This window comes from Macrosteles quadrilineatus, unplaced genomic scaffold (genome assembly GCF_028750875.1).
Source record: "Macrosteles quadrilineatus isolate MER2022 unplaced genomic scaffold, UCM_ALF_1.0 Scaffold_7__1_contigs__length_78375512, whole genome shotgun sequence".
NCBI lineage: Eukaryota > Metazoa > Arthropoda > Insecta > Hemiptera > Cicadellidae > Macrosteles > Macrosteles quadrilineatus.
In genome coordinates, this window is record NW_026542600.1 from 38,899,076 (window position 1) to 38,917,930 (window position 18,855).

At 33.5% G+C, this 18,855-nt stretch overlaps 1 protein-coding gene across 1 annotated transcript in view; it reads left to right on the forward strand.

The window, feature by feature from the left end:
* The first annotated feature begins 11,068 nt into the window (after positions 1–11,068).
* LOC128998443 (solute carrier family 41 member 1) overlaps positions 11,069–18,855 on the forward strand; it is an 82,337-nt gene continuing 74,550 nt past the window's right edge. Inside the window, exon 1 of the mRNA XM_054424569.1 lies at positions 11,069–11,217. Within this exon, the coding sequence (XP_054280544.1) occupies positions 11,147–11,217 (71 nt within the window). The 5' untranslated portion in view covers positions 11,069–11,146. The remainder of the gene's footprint in view (positions 11,218–18,855) is intronic.

The window sequence follows — 18,855 nt, forward strand, 5'->3', positions numbered from 1 at the left end:
CACAAACAGAATATTTCTATCTATTTCGGTTTTAAAAATACAGATTTATTTCCATTATTTGTGAAATTGGTGCTTTTCACGTACAATAAATCAAATTTTGGAATATCCGCCATTTGGGCTAGGAGTGAGATATTCACCTCGGATTTGCGTCATTGCGTTTCTTTTGACAAACTCTTCAAAATGAGGGGTCCTTCAATAGGGGTTGCTATTTGAAAAAAATAAGTCACCCCCTACCACCTACCCTGTTAGGGGGGTAAAAAAATATTTTTCATGTGAAAAATTGCGGAATCTTTGTTAACTATTATTGCCACAAATAGAATATTTCTATCTATTTCGGTTTTAAAAATACAGATTTGTTTCCATACTTAATTTACACACTGTATACCTCCGCAAAAAATACCTCCCGTTTTAATTAGTAACTTTATAATTACATTTACCACAGTGCTCGTCGTCTTTACTTCCACCAGCCATTTTTAATCACTCCTCAGTTATATAGGTAGATAAACGGTATTTTGACTTTGAATTTGTAATTTCAAATAAAATGTTAAATAACACAATTATTATCATTGATATGGGATTTTTCATTGTAAAGTATTTAAAGCAGGTGCGTTTTGTAATACAATGCCGTTTAAAACATGTTTCTATCGTGTCTAGTTCACGAGATATGAACGATGTTCTAGAACGCGCCTCAGCGCTACTCCCCCCCCCCCAAGTTGTGCACCTGCTGGAATGGCGAAAACATCGGTTTTTGTCATCTCCAAGGTACCCCCAACAACAATCAAAAGTCAAAATGCGTTACACTTTCGGTCCATACCAAATTTTTACAAGTCTGTACTACACGTTGATTTCTGCCGCGCAGCGGCGTCACCCGCGTCACCGTACACTTCATCGGAAACCTCGCATAACCTTGTAATATTTCGATATCATTACCATATATAGTCACTTTAGCGTGTTAAACATATTATGCACGATGAAAAACTGTACTGTTTGTTGTTTTAAAGGGGTTTTAATGGATAGTTTCACGTTATTTAGGGGGTTTTATTCAAATTTTTAAATAAATTGTTAAATAACTCAACTAATATCATAGATACGGGACTTTTCCTGGATACTTTTTTAAAGTAGATGAAGTTGGTAATACAATGCCGTTTAGAGCTTGTTTCTATCGTGTCTAGTTCACGAGATATAAGCGATTTTCTAGAACGTGTCTCAGAGCACCTTCCCCCCCTCCCCCACAAGTTGTGCACCTGCTGGGAGGGCGACAACATCGGTTTTTGTCATCTCTAAGATGCCCCCAACAACAATCAAAAGTCAAAAAGAGTTACACTTTCAGTGCATACTCAACCCCCTATAGATGCTGGACTAATGCGTAAATAAAGAGTTGCCATTTAATCACATTGACATCTTTGGGACCCACTTCTAGCCACAAAAACGACTCGCCAGAGCCTTACTTCGTAAAGGGGGCTTTATTCATACCATTGATTATATTATTTAACGTGTTCCTCACACCATTGACAATGGATTGCCCCATAACCCATATCATCGAAAACATGATCTTAACTTCAGTTGAAGGGTTGAAGCTTTATTTTTACCGTTGATTATACTACCATTGTGTATTGGTTTTACGTTTTCCTCTCACCATTGACTGTGGATTACCCCACGTCCCATATCATCAAAAACATTTTCTTACTCCAGTTGGAGTTTTATTCTTACCGTTGATTATACTATTTAACGTGTTCCTCACACCATTGACTATAGATTACCTCATAACCCATATGATCGAAAACAGGATCTTAACTCCAGTTGGAGCTTTATGAAGTGGCCGCCACTTGTGGACGCCAGTAGTACTGGACGCTATTACTGTCCCCGTCTGCAGGGGGCTTAAAGCCCCAACTTGAGTTAAGATAATATTTTCGATGATATCGGTTATGAGGTAATAGACAATAGACAAAATCTTTATTGAAATATTCCTAGAGAACATTCATGCGTCAGGTACATAAAATATACAGTATGTACGTAAACTATTACAGTAATTTGCAATTACAATTAGATTTTTTTTTCTTTTTTTTTCTTTTTTTCATGGTAGCTTAGTGTTTAAGAATTCATCCTCAGAGTAGAACGGCCGGTCCATAAGCCATGTTGTCAGGTGCTTCTTGAACAGATTGGGTTGTTCTCTCTTGAGGTGCTCTGGTAGGTTGTTAAAGTACAGAGCACCTTTGTAGGATGGTTTCTTCTCGTACAGACTCAGATGGTGTTGTGGGAGGGAAGAATTGGTGGCATGTCGTGTGTTGTGCTGGTGTATGTCTCTGTGTCTTGGCTGGGCTGTTTTAGTGGTGTGGATAATGACTTCTCTTATGTAGAGTGAAATTGATGTGAGAATTTTAAGGTTCTTGAAGGCTTCTCGGCAACTGTCTCTGTAGTTCAGGTCGGCAAGGCATCTAATTGCTCTTTTTTGCTTTAGGAGTACTCTTTCCAGGTTGCCTTTTGATGTTCCACCCCAAGTCGCAATGCCATATCTGAGGTGGGACTCAAATAGAGCAAAAATATGCAACTTTGGCTACTTCTGGGCTGCAAGCTTGCTTGATCCTACGTATAGCGTAGGGCCTTGAACTTAGCTTTTTGCAGAGATGGTCTATGTGGGGTTTCCATGATAGCTTGGAGTCAATTATGATGCCTAGGTATTTTGTGGTATTTTGTGTTTGTAGTCCCGGTATTGTAATGTCTGTGTTGTTGCGTTTGGTGGTGAAAGTCATTTGAACGGTTTTGCTTTCATTTAGAACTAGGTCGTTGGAGGTACAGTATTGCTTTGTTCTCTGGAGTTGTGTGTTGGTTTTCTCTTCCAGATTTTCCATTGTTTTGTCCGCAAATGTGAGAACCGTGTCATCTGCGTACATGGTGGTGTGTCCATCTTCCCCAATCCAACTAGGTAGGTCATTTGGAGAAGGAGGAAAAGGACTGGGCCAAGTACTGATCCTTGGGGTACTCCTCTTTGCACGTCTACAGCTTTGGATTGGGCCTTATATTTTGTGTTGTGGTAATACATAGTCAATGGTGTGAGGAACACGTAACACGTTTATAGTATAATCAACGGTAGGAATAAAGCTCCAACTGGAGTTAAGAAAATGTTTTTTTAAGAGTTATAGAATGATAAAATAAAGTGTTTAAGAACAAAACATAATAACTCACCTCGTAACATAATCAATAAAAATAAGACTAGTTTTAGAGTTTGGAATATGTTGTGAATAGATACATCCAGTAAAATATAAGTGAGTAAATTGTACTAAATGATGTGACATACGCCTACCAATAATAGTAAACACAAACAATCAAATATAAGTTGATTTTGAGAAATTATTTTATATAATATGTATAGAATAATATCAAACGTAACAAGTATATATTTAGCATTGTAAAATGGAATAAATCAAAATTGAATGACAACTAGAAAGGACAGGATTAAATTCTAAATATCTATAAATTCAAAATTCTAAAATTCATTCATTTGAACAGTTTTACGAGAACTAAACTGTGCCAATGGGAATGCACCAGTTTAGTTTACATAATCACACCCAATTTTCACCTTTATTTGCCTATTTCTATGTTATTAACGAGTATAGAATCGTAATATTAAAACTTTATACGTAGAATAGTACAAGAATATATCGTAACTAACAAGTATTAACAGTAAGAACAACAGATATCTAGGTTGTTCAAAGGTTTATTGCGGACATTTTCCATCACGAATGTAAAAAAACAATACACCACACAAACCACCATTTGTGTATTGTTTTTTTACATTCGTGATGGAAAATGTCCGCAATAAACCTTTGAACAACATTAACTCACCATCACCAACAATGAACTTCAAACAAAGATATCTAGGGTCAAAACGAACATTCGCGAGAAACTGGTATGCCCTAAAAACAAGGCAAAAACATTTTATCGGTCCCGGTTGAAACCTTTGTTACTAAAAGCAGAAGGTCAGTAAAATGTTAACAACTTAGTATTCTAAGAGTTCTACAAAATGATTTAGAAAGAGATTGCAAAATGTTATGCTTTGAGGGTCAAAAATTAGAAAACCCAATTTTCTCCTATAAACCAGATCTGTTTGCATAATCCTATCGATCAGTAAATTTCATCAAAAACGTATGAGTTTTATACTTTTAACTTGTTATCATGTCATTGGGCACACACACACATATATATTTAATGTATATCTATGTTGTTGTCCATATAAATATTTTGTTGGGGAAAAATTACAAGAAATAAACGGTAGACATAAACAAACTGTAGAAGTAATCCTACATAAAACTTGTTTTAAAATTGTCTTAGACTGAGCTATACAGATGAAAAATCTATAAGAGAGGAGTATGTTTAAAATACGCTTAACCTCAATTATAGTTGGTCCCATTGTATACATAGGGTTTAGCATGCCATGAGAATTAAAATAAGCAATTGAAGATTTGTTAATTACATTTTTTTAAATTTTTAGTCGGTGGAAAGACATATACATATCTATTTTATTCGTTTTGACATTAGAGTAAAAATGCCACACAGAAACTACTTGAGTGATATAAATGTATAAACAATAAATGAGGTTTTATTTAAGTTTTAACGAAGTGGTTTTTTTTTTTATTCACTAAATTAAAATGAATATTTATAATAGCAAAATTATCAGATTTGACAAGAATCCATAACATTAATTTTTTAATAATGGATGACAAAGAAGCATAAACAGCAACAAAAACATTTAGTTTTAGAAACATTTTGAATTTAATTTTAGTTAAGACCATGTGGTTGTTATTCAATCTTATAGATACATTTTATCTTTTGCTAGTTATTTAGCTTTGTCAGTTGTCAATTTTGAATCCAGTTGAATCAGGAGTTAGAATAATATAACAAAATAAGTATGGTAATGAAACACCTATACATAATACATTTAAATTTGATAGGCTATTTCCCTTTGAATATTACTATCATTATAATTGTATGACACATATTTAAGAATTGTTTGAATAATTTCAATGGTATTATCATGTCTAATAACAAATTAGGTTGGCAAAAAACTTTAATTTTCTGTTATATTTTCACAGCTTTCAAAACTGTAACTAACAAATTATGAATAATGGTCACTGTTTTTGGAAACAGGAAATCATTGAATATTTTTCAAGAAGGCTTACTTAAATTAAAGATTACTTAGAGTTTCAACAATAGTGAACAAATGAGGTAATAAAAACTAATCTTGTGGGAAACATAAACTTGAGCATATTCTAGAGCTCAAATACATATAAAAATACGTTTTTAGGGTTTAAATTCCACATTTTTTGGGGGGGAGGGGTATATCCTTCCCATCTCCCCCCCCCCCCCCGAAATGAAATCCTGGGACCGTAATCAGGATTTAACATTAACATTTGAATACATTTTTATCAAAGAAACAATATCCTGAAATGTGTTATTATATTTTTGAAAATAATCTTTAAATTGTGTGCAAAACATTTCATTTTTTTAGCCTGATAATGGATGTCTTTAGTCCTAAAATAATCCAAAAATTACATTAGCTTAAAAGAAAACTCAAAATAAATTAATTTTATCTTTATTTTAGTATTTTTTCAGTCCACACCCTAGAAATAACACAGATAGATAGGAAAGTACAGGAGATTAGTTTACTGCGACAGCCTGCATTTTCTACACGCATTTTGCAGGGCTGTACTTTTGTGCAAATAACTTTATATTTGTGAAGGAGCTCTTTTAATTCTATATTTATTGATTGATTGATATTATTAATAATATTATACATATTAATATTGTTAATAATATTATACATAATAATATTGTTAAAAATATTATACATATTAATATTGTTAAAAATATTATACATATTAATAATGTTAATATTATTATGTTGGACTCGTGTGTCGTGGAGAGATTAAGAGAACGTAATAATTAATTTGCACGTTATTTTACAAACCATATGGAAAAATAATATCCACTGGGTTTATCGATACCACAAATAGTTTCGACTTTGTTCTGCCTGTATATTAATAAAATAATTACGTATTATATGGAGGGATCGTGTTAGTCTTTATATAGATTTACAGGACGTATTTAAACACGAACATTTTCATATTAATTTCTGAGATTGCTTTTGTAGCTAATTACAATGGTTTAGAAAGTGTAAACTAATACTAAGATATTATAATTGTCAATTATATTATAATTGACATTTTTTTTATAATTGTCACTTGTTATAAAACTGCTTTTGAAAACTTTCAAATATCACAGTTTAATACAATAGACGTCTGTAGAGCCATAAATGAAATTAAATTTAAGAAGTCTTCAGGTCCTGATGACCAGCATATATTGTGCAAGGGTGTGGTGAGGTTTTGGCTCAACCATTAAGACATATTTTTAATCTTTTTTTTCAACTTGTGTTTTCCCGTGTAAGTGGAAGGAGGCGAAGGTTACACCTATATTTAAGTCTGGAGATAAGTGTAATATAGAGAACTATAGACCGATATCTTAATAAATTCATTTGCAAAAGTCTATGAACGGCTTTTGTACAAACAAATGTTCAATGCAGTAAGGAGTAGGATCTGTCCCGAGCAACATGGATTTTTGCCTAAACGGTCATCTGCTACAAATTTAATGGAATTTTGTCTGAACATTTCTTCTGAGCTTGATGTTGGTGGTAGATTAGATGTAATTTACACGGATTTTTCTTAGGCCTTCGACAAGGTTAATCACGATATCTTGCTTAATAATTATCAAAATGAGGATTTTAAATAAATTCTTGTTTGTTAATGGCCTCATATCTAAAGAATAGCCCTCAATTTGTATCAATCTCTAACGTAATTTCCTCTGTTGATTTTAGTTTGTCAGGTGTTCCTCAGAGATCGAATTAAGAACCATTATTCTTCCTAATTTTTATCAATGACCTCCCAAGTTATCTTAATAACTGCAAATGTTTATTATTTGCTGATGATTTGAAAATATTTAGGGGAATAAATTCTATTGCAGACGTGCATCTATTACAAGCCTCAATAAACCAGTTTAACTCTTGGTGTTCAACTAATAAGTTATCTCTTAATATTAAAAAATGTTTTGCCATGTCGTACTCTAGGAGAAGGTATTCTTTGGGTGTCAATTACACTATTGGAAACACACAATTGAAATCAGTCAGTATGATTAAGGATCTAGGGGTAGTATTTGATTCTTCTTTCAGTTTCTCTGGACATGTTCATCGATTGCTGGCAGATTCTTATGAGCTTTTAGGGTTTATTAAAAGAAATACAGTACCTAACATTTTCAGAATGTAGAACCAATTTTGAAACTATATCAAACTCTAATAAGAAGTAAATTAGAATATTGTGCTGTAGTATGGTACCGTATTCAATTCCTAAATCTGAAAGTGGTGGTCTTGAGGTCCTCAAATTTCTGAGATATTTATACTTAAAGAGATTTTCTCATCCATGCCCATTGATTTTCCTACTAATAATTTAAGAAGTATTTTTCCCATCCCTGAATTATCTCTGAGATGGAAGTTATCTCTTGTTTCATTTGTTTACAAAATTATCAATGGGACTGTTGATAGTGGGATTTATTGGAAAACATACATTTTTATGTACCCAGTCGTTAGGACTTTCAATTTGTTTTTACTGCCTAGGTGTAGAACAATGACTCATTTTAATTTTTCATTGTTCGTAGGTTTAAGATTTATCAATAATAATTCTGATGATCTTAATGTATTTAGTGATAAATTAAAAAAAATATTGTTAAAGAAATGTAGCAACATTTTTGTTTAGTTCTTATAACTGATTTGATGAATCTTTATTGTTAAGGAGTTTAAATTAAATGAAATAGTCATAGTATACGATTTAGATGATTAAGTGATTGTGTTTTGGGTTAAGCTGTTATGTATTATATATGTCATAGTTGACTGTCAGAATAGATAGTTACTTATCTTTGTACATATCTTGTAATTAATTATAATTAAGTTAAGATAGCTGTATTGGAACACTGTTCTGTATCTGTCACATATTCTTAAATAAATAAAACTATTTAACATTTATTTAGTTGTATGATGTAATTAATGTGTTATAACATTTATAAGCAGACTTTATTCTCCTAAATAAAACGTATACTGTATTTTTTATGGAATTTAGGGTTTACTGGAAATTTTTCAATATTTTAAAACCAATATTTACAATGTTGTAAATGGAAAGGAAAAGCGTGTAACTCTTTGTTTCCAGAAATATTTCAAAAGGCCTCCACAGATTACAGAGATGGACGAAATCAGAAATGAATATGAGAGGCCAAATGATTCCATCTTAATACCCAAGTATACGCTCATAAGATTAACATCAAAACGTATAAATTAATAATATGTATGACATCGGATCACAGGGAGTTTATCAATCAAGTCAACGTTTAAGTTGGATTAATAAATCGTAGTTGATAAGTAATTTAATTTTTATCTAATAAGACATTGAAGCCTCTTGAAAAACTCTTGAGATGTGAGTTGGCGCTAATTCTAAACAGATAATACCATAGCTAAAAGGAGTATAGACAAAATAGTTTGGAAAGAAATTGCAAAATTTTATGTTTTTAGGGTAAAAAATGGAGAAAGCCAAATTTCGCCCCATAAAACCCCCACAAAACCCCGTTGCCATAGTCCGAACATGCTGGTTCGCAATCTCATTCAAGTTTACCCCGCCCTACACCTTCAAGCCAAATTTCATCAAAATCAGACAAAAATTACTCAAGTTGTACACATCTACAGCCATAATGTTCTACCACTTCACCTAAACCACCTAAACAATAGAGTAAAATTAATTATTAAAAATTCGCAAAATATCCCAAATTATTCATTATGCTAAATTAAAAAATAAACATAACTGTAAACAATCCTACTTTGACAGTTCTCATTGCGCATTACAGCTTTTTGTTGCTGGATTAGCTGTTTTCATATACAGTATGCAAAAAAATAATAATAGTGCTGCACCCTGTTGGAAAATCTTATAACTTTTTTATGCTGTTGTATATCATAGAACCAAGGTTTTTAGTTGAAACAGCTGACAAAATTATTTAATTCCCTTTAAATTTACATACTCATAAGGTTAACACGGGGAGCTGCAGAGCCACTGGGGTGGGGCCCGAAAGGATTTTTGAGATAAGAATATGCCTATGGCCCCGGGTACGATACGAGCGGTGAGTGGCGAGCGGCATGAGCGGCGTCGCTCTGACATCGGGTCTCAATTTTGTTGCGTGTAAATTTGTTGAGGGTGGCCACGATACGTCTGAGCGGTAAGCGGCACCGCTCAGCGCCGCTCATAGTTCCAAGTCAAAACCGATTTTCGCGAAAACGCCGCTCGCCGCTCAGGTGAGTCATGCTTCAGTTCGGCCTAAAATGACAGGGAAACGGCCGAAAACATACGATACGGGTCGATACGTGAGGTGCAGTCCAGGGAAAGTTTCTGGAATGACCGGCACGGAAGTTTTAAAACACTTCGGTCCTCAGAAAAGCAATGAACCAAGTTAGGGTTAAGGGGTTTCTAAAAACTAAGTTTTTCTTTAAAGGCAAACAATTGTCAGATAGCAACAATAGTTGCAATACGTCTTGCAGGTAAGCATAGTTTATCATTTTCGACTAAACTGACTCATAAAACTGGGGAAATTTGATAAGCGTTATAAATGTGCCGCTTGTAACGTAGCCACCGCCGCCGCTTACGTGCCGCTCAAGTTACCGCTCGCCGCTTGCCGCTCAGCCCAATCCGTCCAGTAGTGAATGCGTGTGATTGAACTTCAAACTAACAAACACACAAACTTTCACATTTATAATATTAGTAAGATTAAAATTATTAGGTAAGTCAATGCTATCGCTGTTACTAATGTAAGATTTGCCAGGCCAATCACACAGCCGTCTGAAGAATGTAAGCTACGGATTGAATTATTTGGAAAAATGGGCGGGACAGGTTGTAGTTATGAAATTAATTACTTGTACTAATAGTTAAATAATTAACAATGTATTTTAAAGCACTTCACTCATATGTGTGTCTAAATTATTATTGTATTGGAAAATTCTTGTTACCTAAATAGATAAATTTTACCTACAGTATATATAATAACTGAAACTACACAATATACTGTCCCCTGTCACAATATACTAGGCTTGTCTGCCCCAAGCCACGGTAACAGTTTCAGTACGACGAGATAGACATAGCAATTAATTATAAGTCAATCATCGCACCTAGGTAAAGGCAACAACTCTCGGCTTGTCAAACAATATTTAAGTAGACTTTTCAGTCTCAGTGCTTTGTTTTCCGTATAACTTATAACTGTTTTCCGTCAGTACTAATGTTTTCCTAATATTGGCATCTCCGTAACCGTTAGGCATACCATACAACAACGCTTCAATGTACAAAATTATTTCTTTTTTCAAGCCCTACAAAATGGTCTGGAATGAAATTGTAAAACTTTATGTTTTTAGAGTCAAAAATTGAAAAAAAATAATTTTTACCCCATAAAACCGGGGTATATCGGTCCCGGGTCGAGGTCTTACCATGAGACCTACGGTAATAGCTTATTACCTATATGGGAAATTCTCTTATTGACGGCATAAAACCAACTGAAACGTTTATAGATCAATGGTGAGATTTATGAACTTAAGTCCTTTATTTCAACATTTTAAAATTACTAAATATTATTTAGTTTGTCGCCTATTTATGTTTCAAAATCATGTCACTCATGTCAGAAACACGCTATAAATTTATTAAAATTAAACAATCAGGTACATCAAAGTTTTATTTAATCCTGTTACAACAATCTAGGTACAGTAAAGCCTACTGTACATAAAAATTCACATGCCCACACATAAAAACTATACATTTAAATTTGACATAAAAACTAATTGAAGAAACTTTAATTAACGGTCGCTTTTCAAGCCAAGAGAGCGAAGCAGTTGACAAGGCATTGTTTCCAAACAATAGAACAATAGCAGACAGCTGAAGGCAGAGGGGCTAGGTTGGCCCTACTGTTACAACAGTACATTACATTTGCAGTTTGTGTGTTGGTACTATAGTGTGCAGACGCTGCGCCTTCACCTAATTATTGTTAAGTGAGGTTATGTTTTTGTTTACCTTTCGGCGATAATATGAAGTGGCTATTTGGTGACAGTGGTCAAGTCCAAGTCGACAAGAAAAAGGATGACGACAGTAATGAAGAGTAAGTAAATTAATTGAAATGGAAATTTATTTTAGGTTAGGTTGTTGTGTTGATACTTACTTCCAATTTTTAATTTAATTCAGTGTCCAGTAGTTGATGATTATGCATTTGTGAAAGATCTGTAAACAATAATTAGGATTTGTTGATTTTAAATTGACATTAGGAAAGTTGTATTTCCACATTCCGTGTCTGCAGTAAACGTTGTCAACTTCCTGCGATATGTTTGTTATCTTCAAACAACTAACTGATAGTCCCACTCCCACGTTCATACTTTGACGTGAAACTGGCGATGGGGAAGAGAGAGATGGAACGATAGTGGGAGAGAGAGACAAAGATTGATTGTTGCAAGTAGATAACAGTTAGCAAAAGAAGCATATAAAGAACCGCTTCCTTGCGGTATGACCTTTCAATAATATGACTCGATGCCAAAACCCAAACGCTATAATTACACATTGGTTAGGGCTTTTTATGTCACCTGAATAAATAATTGTCTGCCCGATTTCTGTTTTTTTCCTTCTTATTTTAAAGGGATGTGGACGAAGCCTTTTTATGATATAGGCCTATGCATATTTTTAAAATGTGAATATTTATCAAATATACATTTCCCACCAGAGATTAAAAACTGCAGCTTTTTGTATTTGTTCTATGTAAATCTAATAGGGGATATTTTTGAGGATATATAGGCCTATTTAGTTAAATCTAATTTTCGTAGGAAATGGTTTATTAAGCTACTAAGTAAAAGTTTCGTCTATTATGTTTTGACGGTCATAATCTCAAATCAAAGGCAAAGTCTTGGACCGGTTAAAAGTTCTTTCCCTAAATGCGCGGTTTTTCCTCATCTGTTCCTTCAGTTATGAAGATAATTAACTATAATATGTAATGTAATAATTAATTATATTATGTAAATAATAATTATGTAAAATTACATAACCATTTATATGATAGGAACATTTAGTATAGTTATACAAAATTGCTTAACGTATGTTCGTGTTTGATGATTTTTTCCATCCGTGAAAATTGATTACATTCTCTAAGAATGATATATCGATATACTGTGTATTATTATTTTAGATAATGTCTACTACCTATTTAATTACTAACCTAATTATATATATATATATATATATATATATATATTTTCAATATATAGAATCTCTATATATTGAACCTTGAGTGCATATTATCATTGACTATATATACCTATGGACTGATTTACCCATTATTGTCGTATTTATTGGCAGTTTGGGGCTGTGAGAGCGTACGAATAAAGTTTGTCTTCCATCTTCAGAAAAAAAGCCCTCAGCCTTAGGAATATCCCGTCGTACTTCTTGCAAGCCTCTCTTCAAGGAAAACAATATTTTCACTTTTCCATCTATACACTGTACATACTGAGTTGTCTGTCGTTTTTACTAACACCTTTGTCTCTTAAATCAACTGAAAGTACTAACTTTTTAAACACTTGCGAGGAGAATTTGATGGCTGTAAAGTAGACACAATACGTCGAAAGTTTAATGAGCCCAACATTATATTTTTTCTTCAAATAGAATTTTCTATTTTGAACAACAGTTTTAATTTGCTTTGGAATTTTCTTTGCTGAACATTCAGAGGCACATTTAGGCCTAGCCTATATTATATAAAATGTGGAACTGACATAACTTTTAAAATAACATATGCATCTGGGATACCTTTTACAGTTTAATTTTGTTACCTTAATATTATACTTTACGCTTGAATAATTCTTATCCTAATTAATTTCGCCAAAGAACTTTAATTTAAACCACAATGTCTGATTTTTGCTAAAGCAGGTTTTGAACTTTGTATAATAACCGGCAAACTATCAAATTGGCATCTACCTCAAGCAATTGGGCCAAAATGTTGACCATACAGTAATTGCAAGAACAATGAACATCAAAACGATTACTTACATTCTAGTGGTCTACTAGAACTAAAATAATTTAAGAAGTTCGTTGAAATATGTGATGCTATTTTTTTTGTTTTGTCAAATACAGGGTGACACAAAGGAACCGGACGATTTTTATATACGTAGTACACAGTAGTTAAAAGGAATAAAATGGTTTTAATACTGTAAATAGTGAGGTAAACATTTGCCATTTGTTACCAAACAGTCAATTTTTGAAAATGGCGTCACGCATATGGCGGCCATATTCTTTTCTACAAATGTTCATTCTGGTCTGAAAATCATCTGAAACTCTCTGTTCTGGAGGTCTTGTTCAATGCCATTGATCTCTTCTGTGATTGCCAACTTCAAATCCTCAAGAGTGCGTGGCTTTTTTAGCATAAACACGCTCCTTAAGAAGCCCCCAAAGGAAGTAATCACAGCTGGACAAGTCAGGTTACCTTGGCGGCCATGGTATGTCACCAAAGCGAGAAATCACCTTGTTAAGAAACATGTGCCTCAAGACTCTCATTAATAGGTCTGCAGTGTGGGCTGTAGCACCGTCCTGTTGAAAATAAACCCTTCTTCGGTTTATTTGACGTCTGCAAAGTTCTTGATGAAGAATTGTGTTCAACATGTGAACATAGCGTTGAGAGTTCACTGCCACTGTTACACCATTTTCCACGAAACAATACGGCCCAATAACATAGGAATGAGATACCGCACACCTAACTGTAACCTTGGGAGAGTGTAGAGGTTTTTCATAAATGTTACAGGGATTCTGACTGGACCAGTACCCAGAACCCCGAACCATCTTAATAGCGTATTTCGGCTTGGAACCGTTCCATGGCGTTCAATATTAAAATGTCAACGAAATCTCAGCTGGGTTTTGACGACGGATTTACCATTATGGACAAAAGTATCGTATGCGAAAACGTGATGGTCTAATGTCCACTAAGCCATTTCAACAAAAATGGCAACACTCACTGAAGGTAATGACATAACCTCAATCTTCCTACCACGTGCGACAACAAGGGAGCAGCTGTTTAAAAAACGTCCGGTTCCTCTGTGTCACCCTGTATAAATCGTACAGAATATTAATAACAATGAGAGTAACTTTTAAATCAGTTTACAAATATTTCCGTCTCATTTCCTTCACATCTTGTCATATAATTTGTAACACATCTGTTGACAAAAGGTTGCCAACAAATCTAAACATTGAATCACATTTATACACAAAATAAATATAAAAATTTTGTATAAAAGTTTATGAATAATTTAACATTAAGGTGATTAAAATATAAATATAATAGCAATACATATAAATATAAAATAAATGCATCTTTTGAAAACAAGACAATTTAAGCCTAATTTTCTATAAACAATACAAGGTATGTAAAGGTATTCGCTTTAATTAAAACGCTCTATTTCATTCCTCTGAGGAAACGATGGAAAAACAACCAGACGTTCAGATATTGCATGGACCTGTAGATACATCGATTTTCAACCGGATACCTGAGGAGGTGGAAATGTGGAGACAAGTTAACGCATTGGAACAGAAGGAAAACATTGACGAAGAAAAGATAGATGGTTCTAGTTCTGTCAGTGTAACGGAGGAACAAGTGACAAAGGAAAACCACGAAACAATTTCAACAGAAGCAGAACAGACGAGTGATGTTCAAGGTGTAATGAATTTACAAGACGGAGAAAAATAGAAGGAATAAAAAAGAAACAACAGATAAGTTGTAGCTGATGGCTGATGTAAACAGGACAGCAAATATGTGAACATCACGTGGGGTAGGCCTACTGGGGGAAGGTGCCCACGTTAAATATACACCAACGCGCTGACAACTGTACGGCTTGATCTATAAAAAAGGGATCTACCGTGGTGTGGAAACCAGTTGTTATCTTAAAACGATATGGAGAGGAAGATTTCCTTCGCTGACAGAGTTGAAGAGATTCAAGAAAAACCTTGTGTAGTAGAATTTCAAGCTTTTCGAGGAAACAAAAATGAATATATCATAAAGGAACTAGTATTCCTAGATTTAAATACAGGAATTGTCTTTCCATTTCTATTTGAACCTCCATTCGCATTTAATAATCTCAACAGCAAAACGAAAGAACCAATAAATAAATTACGAGATACTTCCATTGTATCGATTGGTGTGAAGGGTTTACAAATTACAATTGTGTGTATTTTAAATTTTCAATAAAGAATTTAAAAAAAAAATCAGCATATCGGTATTCATCCCACTACCGATATGCTGATTTTTTTAAACCCAAACAACGACCTTGAAAATATCGATCCACCCTAGCTCTGACACGTCACCATGACGTAACCCACTACACCATGTCCTAGGTCACGTGCTAGGTCATGCACCGATGCTTATATAATATCATCCAGTGTAAAAAGGATCCATATTTAGCAAGGAAGTGATGGATATATTAGAAAGACTGGTTGACGGTGAAAGAAGCCTTACCTAACATTTGAACATATTTAACAGTGAAATTAGTTAAATTGAATAGTTTTCTGTACTACAACTAGCAATAAAAAAACATTCAAACAGTTTCACAAAAGGACAAACGATAAACAGAAATACGTTGGATTACAATACAACCAAGAGTATTTAATGAGAGTCAACATTTGCTTTAAATAAATAGTAAATTATAGGGTAAAGAGTGGGGAATTTGTTTTTTTATAGCTTGATCGTTTGTACGTCTAACATTAAGCAATGTGCAATATACCAAATGTTTGTTATTTTAAAAAAATCATTCAAAAACATAACGATTTGAATGAATAAACAAGTCTTAGAAATATAAGGTACTAGGCCTATGTTGCAAATGTGGCACATGGTTGTAATTAGTGGAACAATGATCTGCCCGCATGTACCGCCAACTGTTCACGAAGAAGTAGAAACACTGTGTACATTACTTTTCCATACCAGTTAAATAGCTGATACACCTTGCAGGATTAAAGTGATATTTTAGTTTAGTTCTGGATTTATGTTTATAATGGTGACATAATAAAATAGTGGTTTTTAATAAGTTTTCTCACAGAAACATTGCAAACCAAAAATCCAAACACTTTTTGTAATATGTACATAATAACAAACTTTTCACTTGACGATCTTATAAAATGCAAAGACAAAAGTGGAAATATTTCAATTGCGAATGTTTGCTGTATACCAGATAGCAATCATAAACAGCATAAAAGAATGTGTATGATGGGTCTCTCATTAGTCTGTAGTGGAACTAGCTAAAGACAACATCTCATTAACAACAAATTATATCGCAAACATTGCAAAGGTAACATGTACAAATAGTTATCTCCAACAGTTTTATGTCGTATATATAGCTAATTTCTCAAATTTAACAAAATTCCTACTATGTTTCCAATAAAAGAAGCAAACTTTGAGTGTATAATATGCATGGATAAAAAATCGTAATTTACTCTTCTTACCAATGCAAACACTGTTTCGCTTGCGACATGTGTGGATGACAATTTGACAACTGTTGTTACTGTAGTAGACCTAACTCTATGATCCAAATGTTTAGTTTAGCTTAGATCTGTATTAGGTTTAAGTTTTCAAAACAATTATATTCCTTTTATGTAAATTTTGATTTTTCAATAAAGAATTAAAAATCAGCATATCGGTACTTATCCCTTTACCGATATGCTGATTTTTTTTTAAACCACAACAATAACCTTGAAAATATCGATCCACCCTAGGTCTGACACGTCAGCATGACGTCACCATACCGTAACCCACCACACCACGTGCTAGGTCACGCACCATTACCACCAGATGCTTAACCGTCAATTAAGCACCACATGGCTCTTGTGACGTCACTCCTCAGCAGCCCTATGTATCCACTACTGCTTGCAATTTATAAAAACAAGCCAAAAGAGATTTTAGAGTATTTACAGGTAAGAGGTTTTTTATGATCAAATTAAAGTTCACTATAAACGATCTGAAACATCTCACAAACTAAATATAGTTTGAAATCCTATTTTTTGTATTACTCACGTTTGTTTAAAACCCTTAAAACGTGTCTCTGTAATAATATAACGTCATTTATTTGGCATGTTTCGATAAACGCATTGAACAAAATGTGTAAACATAAGTGTAAGTTAAAACTAATCCAATGGCTCATATGGGTTGCATTTGCAATCTGAAGCTATATCGCATGAGGCGAATATATCAAGGAAACGGAAATTCAAATATTTGCATTCACCATGCCAGTAAACGTCCTTTTAAAGATTTAAAACCTTATAATTTGTAGATATATTTGTTATGCCGTTTCAATTAAAAATTTGTATTAATTTAGTTGTATTCCTTATGTTTTGACACGTTTAATCAGAATTAAACCAGTGATTTTTTTCTGGGTAGGGATATAGTTATGTAATTAAATAAAATTACAATATTTTGAGATTTCAAAATCACATTCAAGAGGTAGGCTAACATAATCTGCCGGTTACGAGCTTTAAACTGCTTTACCGATATTGGGAAGGAAAATATTTAAAATGGCAGAACCTTATGTGGCAGCGTATTCAAGAATTAAAACTACTTTCCCACAATAGTTTGATTTGATCTGGTGACTTTGAAACACGTTAGTATCATGTCGTGATATCGAGCCTTCAAATAACAAAACGCCGTGATCATGCAACCATGTGTTGAGAGAGTCAATTCAACTTATCTAGGCTTCGACTTTGAGATTGTAAAACTACAGTCAAAATTGTCACTCAATTTTTGTACTTAATCCTACTTTTAAATGGTTATATTTCATACTGTAATATGTAATACTATTAAATTACATTAATGTGGTATTACTGTATTTAAGAGTAATTTTGCGATTTAACATAGCAGAGGTATTTAGGCCAAACACTATTTAGGTTTGTCAAAATAAATAATCGTCCGCGAAGCCAGGTAACCTATATCCTTGATCAGATGACTTATAGTAATTGTTTATACAGGGTGTTTCCAAATTGTCTGGACATATTTTGTGGACTCGCTCCTTGAGCTAAGACGAACATAAAATGTAGTATATATATACGGCCTTTACTCAACCGTTTGCCGTTACCCATGCACATTGGGTATTTTCAAGATATAAATTTCAAAATTGGTATAAATGTGTAGTTAAGAAGGTAAAAAGGGCTTACAAAATTTCGTTCCAATATCTCAAGCCGTTTCAACATGGCGATCATTTAAAATATTTAATGCCAAATTTAATGAAAACCGTAAATGCTAAGAACATTGTTTTCATGATCCAAAAGATAGAGAATTTAAATCCAAATCAAATGAGACCTTGTTTGTTAAAATCGGATGACAAACAACCGAGTTATCAGTTTTTTTCTACATTCGGTTATGCAATTTAAAAGGGCTACCATACTGCTCTTAAGGTCCTATTAAATTGCGTAACACATAAAATAGCTCATAAAATACCGTAGATAAAAATTACATGTAGATTTAGTAAGTCCTCTTTACCTGCAGTGCAGCTCTTTAAGAAAATTACACGGATCTCCGACCTCCGTGAGATACAGCTGAGAAAGAGTAAATAAATAGATATCCTAATCAAATAGAAGTTGGAGAGTTGTTATTGTTATATTACTTCATCTATGATATTAGATACAGCTTATAGGCCAATCTTCGAACCCAAATAAGGGTTACGAATCTCGGCCTTTCAAAGAGTAGTTCCTTCAACTTCACGTAATGACGTCTATTGACCAAGATCTGCAGTTA